Here is a 6717-nt window from a genome sequence, read left to right on the forward strand (position 1 = left end):
TTGAAGCCACAGGAACCTTGGGGGGGGGAGTAATCATGCAATATTGGAATTCAACATTATGCAAGCACAAGCAATAGAACATAGTCAAACTAGAATTTTGGACTTTAAGAGAGCTAATTTCAATAATCTTAGAGCTTGGGAAAGATTCCATGGATGAGAATCCTCAGGGAAAACAACTCAAGAAATTGGGAAATTTTGAAAAGTGAGATTATAAAAGCCCAGTCTAGCACAATACCAGCAAAGAAGAAAAATAACAGCTCTCAAAAGAAACAAGCATGGCTGCATAAAAAACTCTCTGAAAAATTGAAAGATAAAAAGGACAAGTATAAAAAATGGAAAGAGGGGCACATAACTAAGGCAGAATATCAGCAAATAGCTCAAGCCTGCAAAGATGAAGTGAGGAAAGCTAAGGTTCAAAATGAACTAAGGCTTGCGACCAAAATCAAAAATAACAACAAAAAAAAGCTTCTTTCAACATGTAAAAAACAAGAAAAAAGTTAAGGAAATGATTGGTCCATTAGTGGGAGAAAGTGGTAAGAAGGTGACAAGCAACAGGGAGAAAGCAGAACTACTTGTTTTTTGCATCCATCTTTACACAAAAGGAAAAAACAGTCTAACCTATCAAAAACAATACTATAAAAACAGATTAGAAACACAAGTTAAGATAGGCAAGAAAATGGTAAGTGAGCACCTGTCCACCCTAGATGAGTTCAAATCACCAGGACCAGATGGATTACACCCCAAGGTTCTGAAGGAACTGGCAGATATGATCTCAAAACCACTGAACTCTATCTTTCAAAGATCCTGGAGCACAGGGGTACTACCAGAGACTGGAAAAGAGCTGATGTAGTTCCCATCTTCAAAAAAGGGAAAAAAATGGATTCAGGAAACTACAAACCTATCAGCCTGACCTCAATACCTGGGAAGATTCTGGAAAAGATAAGCAATGAATCAGCAAACACCTAGAGGCAAACAAGTCAACATGGGTTTATCAAAAACAGATCACACCAGACAAATCTTAATGTATTCTTTGACCAAGTGACAAAATTAGTGGACCAGAGGAATGCTGTGGATATAATTTACTTGGACTTCAGTAAGACATTTGATAAAGTAGACTACAACCCACTACTTGATAAGATAGAAAAATGTGGGTTAGGGAGCATTGCCATCAGATGGATTCATAGCTGGCTGGCCGGCTGTACTCAGCGTGTGATTCTCAATGGAACTGCATCTACATGGAGGAAAGTATGTAGTGGGGTGCCCCAGGGCTCTGTTCTGGGCCCAGTGCTCTTCAACATCTTCATCAATGATTTGGATGAGGGGATAGATGGGGAACTCATCAAATTTGCAGATGACACCAAGCTGGCAGGAATAGCCAACACTCCAGAAAATAGGCTTAAGATACAGGAGGATCTGGACAGTCTTGAACATTGGGCACTTTCTAACAAAATGAAATTCAGTGGTTGAAAAAAGTAAGGTTCTACATTTAGGCAAGAAAAACCAAATTCACAGGTACAGCATAGGTGGTACCTTGCTCAATAGTAGTAACTTAGAGAGATCTCAGAGTCCTAGTGGACAGTCACCTAAATATGAGCCAGCAGTGTGCTGCAGCTGCCAAAAAGGCCAACACAGTGCTAGGCTGCATTAACAGAGGGATAGAATCAAGATCACGTGAAGTATTAATACCACTCTACAATGCATTGGTAAGGCCACACTTGTAATATTGCATCCAGTTTTGGTCACTACGATGTAAAAAAGATGTTGAGACTAGAAAGATTACAAAGAGCAACAAAGATGATTAGGGGACTGGAGGCTAAAACATATAAGGAATGGTTGCTGGAATTGTAGTTTAATGAAGAGAAGGACAAGGGTGACATGATAGCAGTGTTCCAATATCTCAGGGGTTGCCACAATGAAGAAGGAGTCAATCTATTCTTCAAAGAAGGCAGGACAAGAAGCAACCATTGGAAACTGACCAAAGAGAGAAGCAACCTAGAACTAAGGAGAAAATTCCTGACAGTTAGAACAATTAATCAGTGGAACAACCTGCCTCCAGAAGCTGTGAATGCTCCAGCACTGGAAGCTTTTAAGAAGAGACTAGACAGCCATTTGCCTGAAAAGTGTAGGATTTCCTGCCTGAGCAGGGGGTTGCACTAGAAGACCTCAAACTTCCTTTCCAACTCTATTATTGTTGTTGTTGTTGTTGTTGTTGTTGTTTTTGTTGTTAAAAAACACATGCTGCAGAAGAACCACTGCAGTCTTTCCACTTGTTAGAAGCATAAACTCTGCATTTTTAGCCTATTGACTACTAGAGACATTAGGAGAACAGATAGAAATGAAAGGGGATTTTTCTTTTTACCTCTTTTTTTTTCTCTGCTCTCTCCTCATTGGAACCTGAATCAGCTTTTCTGTTCATCCTGCTTTTTATAATAGAGAACAGTTGTTCTTTCCCTACCAAACAATGTTCAGAGATACACTTTTTCCTTAGCATATATAAATCTAGCTGTCCTTTTGGATGCTGCACATCTTGTCTCTAAAAAGTCTTAATGGGCTTGGTTTTACTTGTTCATGTATTTTGCTACATATAGATTCAAGTGAATGAATTGAAGGATTCCAATCTGGTTTTCTCAGTTTATTCCCTACACTGTTAGACAGTATTTTTTTTTTTTAAAAAAATGTAGCTATCTGCTGCTTCAGTTAAAAAGGCATCTCTAGATGACTTACACATTAGGATTAACAAGAACAAATAATACCCAGTGATACATTGGGGAAAAAATAAAGTGAGTTCATATGAAATTTTGTATTTGGATCAATGTGGGGGCTTATATGTATGCTTACATAGAAAAAGCAGTATAAAACTTTGGATTGTACTCTATGGATTGTTGCTTTATCACAGCTTTTGTCTGAACAACTACATTAGTTACAGTGTTTACAACCACAGTACAATCTAGACAAGTATATCTTCAAGCGATATAGCCATTTAATCTGTTGTCTAAATAAATTCCTCTTTTCCCAATTAAACTGACTGCCATTTTAACACATCTGCTACGAAGCTAAACATTATGAATAATTAACTGCATTCCAAAATACCAGAAAATTGTCCAAGGAAGGACATTGCTTTGAATGCCTGCTATCAGCAGGATATCTCACAAAAGAGCTATGCATGCAAAGGCAGAGCTGTCATCTTGGATGCATATATTTAACTGCTTCATAAATCTCTAATTCTTTTTTTGTACCACTTAATAATAAAAAAGATCACCTGTCATTTTACCTTTATAATCTGTTCTAAAACTAAGCATGGTGGAATTCTGCCCTGAGGAAATTATACAATTACACATTTTGCATAATTTGGCCATACATTTCTTTGTTCAGCTCTAGGTCAAACCAAATTCAGGATATAATTCCAACAGAATCTTTCTTTGCCTATTGCAAAAGAACATTTGAAAAGGAATGCATGGAAGGGAAATGAAGACAAAAAAATTGGCTCCATCATTTTGTGTTGATGCAAAAACTGCATCTTCCTAAGCAAAATTAAACTCTATGTGATTGGGAAACTGATCCCAAAGGACATAAGTTTGTGGTTTGTTATCCCATGAAAGATTGTATGTGCAATAAACAATATTTTGTGTATTATAGATGTTACTTATCAGTATGAGGAATTTGTAAATGGAATGCCTGTCCACAGTTTCTTTTAATATTTTAGAAGGCTGTATTTATGTTTACACATCTATTGCCCTGGAAATGCCCACTGTATAATGACATAACATTCCAGATAACTTATTACTTTCTGTCATTGAAAGGATGTTAGCAAGGAAGGATGGACATCTACTCATGATGTTAATATATTGAGGGTTTTGAGGTTCAGTAGTTTAGTAGTTTTAATAAAACTACTGCTAAAATATATTACCTAATTTGGTAAATGCAAAAAAAAACAAAAAACCACCAAGCTCAAAAAAGCAGCAAGGATCCCACAGTTCAACCTTGAGCTAAAATATTATCTTTTATCGGTACTAAAATATCTTAAGTTACCTGATGAGACTATGTGAGGATCTTAAGAATTTTGTATTTCTGAAGGCCAAAATCTATAACGTAAATTATTGGGGAATATTCTGTTATAGAGAAGGCTGTTCATAAAACAGATCTGAAAACAATTTCATAGATACCTATAAATGTACAGATACAGTCTCCTCTCAAATTTAATTTCTTTGATTTTGATAGCTGCAAGTTTTTTTTTAGAACATTTGATTGCTATTAGCTATTGGCTTCTAGGCCTTCTGGACTCCGTACTTCTGATTAATAGTGATTTACATAGAGATGTTAATCAGTGCAATCAATGACAGAATAACATTTATTTAAACAAAAAAAGCAAAAAGAAACATGAGAAGAAAGAGACAGAGAAATTTTGTAAGAACATAGGAATATAGATGAAGGCTTAAGACTTGGGAGAAAATATGATTTTTGAAGAGGAAATTGGGAGGAAGAATAAATCCACACTATTTTCACATTTCTAAGGGTGCATAATAGGGTGGGAGATATTAGATGAGGAGGAAGAGGGGTCCTCTCAGGGGCAATTGGAATTGTTGCGCTGGCCAGGCCCCTTCTTTTGTTAAATGCATCTTTGCAGTTCTTGGTCTAGAATTAGAATGTGACTGGAAGACATTGTTTTTCTGTTTCTTTTTAACAGCCTGATTCGGATTCTACCAAACACTCAACTCCTTCCAACAGCTCTAACCCAAGCAGCCCCCCAAGTCCCAACTCTCCCCACAGGAATCAGCTGACACTAGATGGATTAGACCAATCAACCTGTGATGCATAACACTGCAGCTCTCTCCACTGTTTCTCCCATTTGGGATTGTCTGCTGTGTCGTGGAGCATCAAAAGCAGGACATCTGTCTCCAACAACAGTGCCAAGACTGATGCTTAATCTTTAGCATTGCACAGAAGTAAATTCCTGTATCTAGATTGTAGATTTGAGGGCATAAAAAGGAGGCAAGAGATCTTTATTGCTATAGTAACAAAATTGTTTTTTTTTAATGTAAACTGTTCACTCTTACACTCAAGGTGCATCCATTTCTGCACAGCTGTGATACTCTCATGACATACAGTAAAGGCTACTGATAAAATCTTAATACTTAAACTGAAAAAAGAGAGATGCTGATAGTTTTTATTACTATACAGTACCAGGAATATTATTTTTCTATAGGGTAATGTAATGTCTCATTATCAGCAAATTCTTTTTTAAAAAAAATCCAGATCTTTGAGTATGAAGTAAAAGCAGTCTAGTTACATCCTTGGCTAAATATATTCTAAATATATTGTTTTTCTTTTTTCAAAGTTTAGAGGGATGATAGGAAGTTGTAGGGCCATTTCCAGCTTCAGTAGAATAAAACAGGAAAGTGAAAACAGAACTTCTAGATTGTGGCCTTTTAACTTACTTAGCCATTACATATGTTCTCCGCTGTATAAATGTCTTTCTACTGAAATTTTAGTCATGTACATAAAGGACCAGAAATGTTTTATCCTTACCCTACTTTTTTAGATCTGATTAGCTAGGACAAGGCTTTTTAAAAAAACAATAACATACTGTTGGAAAACAGATTTTACTGTTTTTCTTGCAGTCCATCTTCTCAAACATTTTTGTAATTTCTCTTGGATTTTTTTTTCAGAGTAAAAGATAACACTACGTTTTAAAAAGTTTTACTAGGCCAGCATTCTCTTGAGATTGCTCCCCGATGGCTGCTTGTATGAAGGGATTGTGTAGTAATAAATTGCTTCTGATTTTTCTTGGTAACCAAAGTGGAAGCATAGAGGGGTGTGTATATGAGGGTACCTCGTCTTTTTTCCCCACTTTTCTTAATTCATTATATCTTCACCTGCATGATGATCCAAACCCCATGATTGCTCATTAAAAGTACTGAATGTGTAGGGGAGGAAATGCACAGCACATTCCTGTATATTTTGCAGCAGTGACATATTACATGTATATTTAATCTCATGCTTCCATGTATTATACATTTAGTAACACTATCTACCCACCCATCCTAGTGATCATGTTTCATTTAAAAGCGTGTAATTAATTCTATGGCTGGCATATTCAGTTTGTCATTGTCACACTAGTGTGCCTTCTGTGCCAATTTGATGACAGTTGGATGTCAGTTGTTTTAAAATCTGGTTTCTATGGGCTAATGCTATACCAATGGCTAACACTCTTCCCTGAGACACTGTATAGGACATGCACTTATCCCTAGTTTAAACCAAGTGGTTCTAGTCAACATTTAATTCTGTTTCATTAAGTGTTTGACAATATTTGCTCTTTCTCAGATTCTTGATTAATAAAGCTCAGTTTGAGCTGGACACTACTGCTTTGGGGTTTTTCTGGTTTTTACTCTTTTTTTAAATGTATGTCTCAAGTCTTTGTAATTATTGAATTGTGAGAACATTTTTGAACAATCTACTTGTCAATAAAGCGGAAGAGGGATGTTTTAAAAAGTTCCTGGTTGTCCTGTCATTAATTAGATACGTGCACGTAGTTCTTTGGAAAGTACCGTCGCATGATTCTAATCTCTACAGAAAAGGGAAAAGAAATATCCTGCTGCATTCTTAGCTGGGGAGGAGGAAAAAAACCCTACATAATCAGGTTTGTTGGTGCAAAAGCTTTTACCAACTTTTCCTCTTTAATGAGAAAAAAGCAGCTACAGCAGCAGCTGAAATGGGAAG

General features: G+C 36.4%; 1 protein-coding gene across 1 annotated transcript in view; it reads left to right on the top strand.

Annotated features, from left to right (window-relative positions):
• CDC42BPB (CDC42 binding protein kinase beta) overlaps positions 1–6492 on the top strand; it is a gene marked incomplete at its 5' end in the record, with an annotated part of 33443 nt that extends 26951 nt beyond the window's left edge. The window contains one exon of the mRNA XM_039364841.1: positions 4685–6492. Within this exon, the coding sequence (XP_039220775.1) occupies positions 4685–4816 (132 nt within the window). The remainder of the gene's footprint in view (positions 1–4684) is intronic.
• Between the last annotated feature and the right edge of the window lie 225 nt (positions 6493–6717).

This window comes from Crotalus tigris, unplaced genomic scaffold (assembly GCF_016545835.1).
Source record: "Crotalus tigris isolate CLP2741 ecotype Arizona unplaced genomic scaffold, ASM1654583v1 scf7180000019856.1557650, whole genome shotgun sequence".
Lineage (NCBI taxonomy): Eukaryota > Metazoa > Chordata > Lepidosauria > Squamata > Viperidae > Crotalus > Crotalus tigris.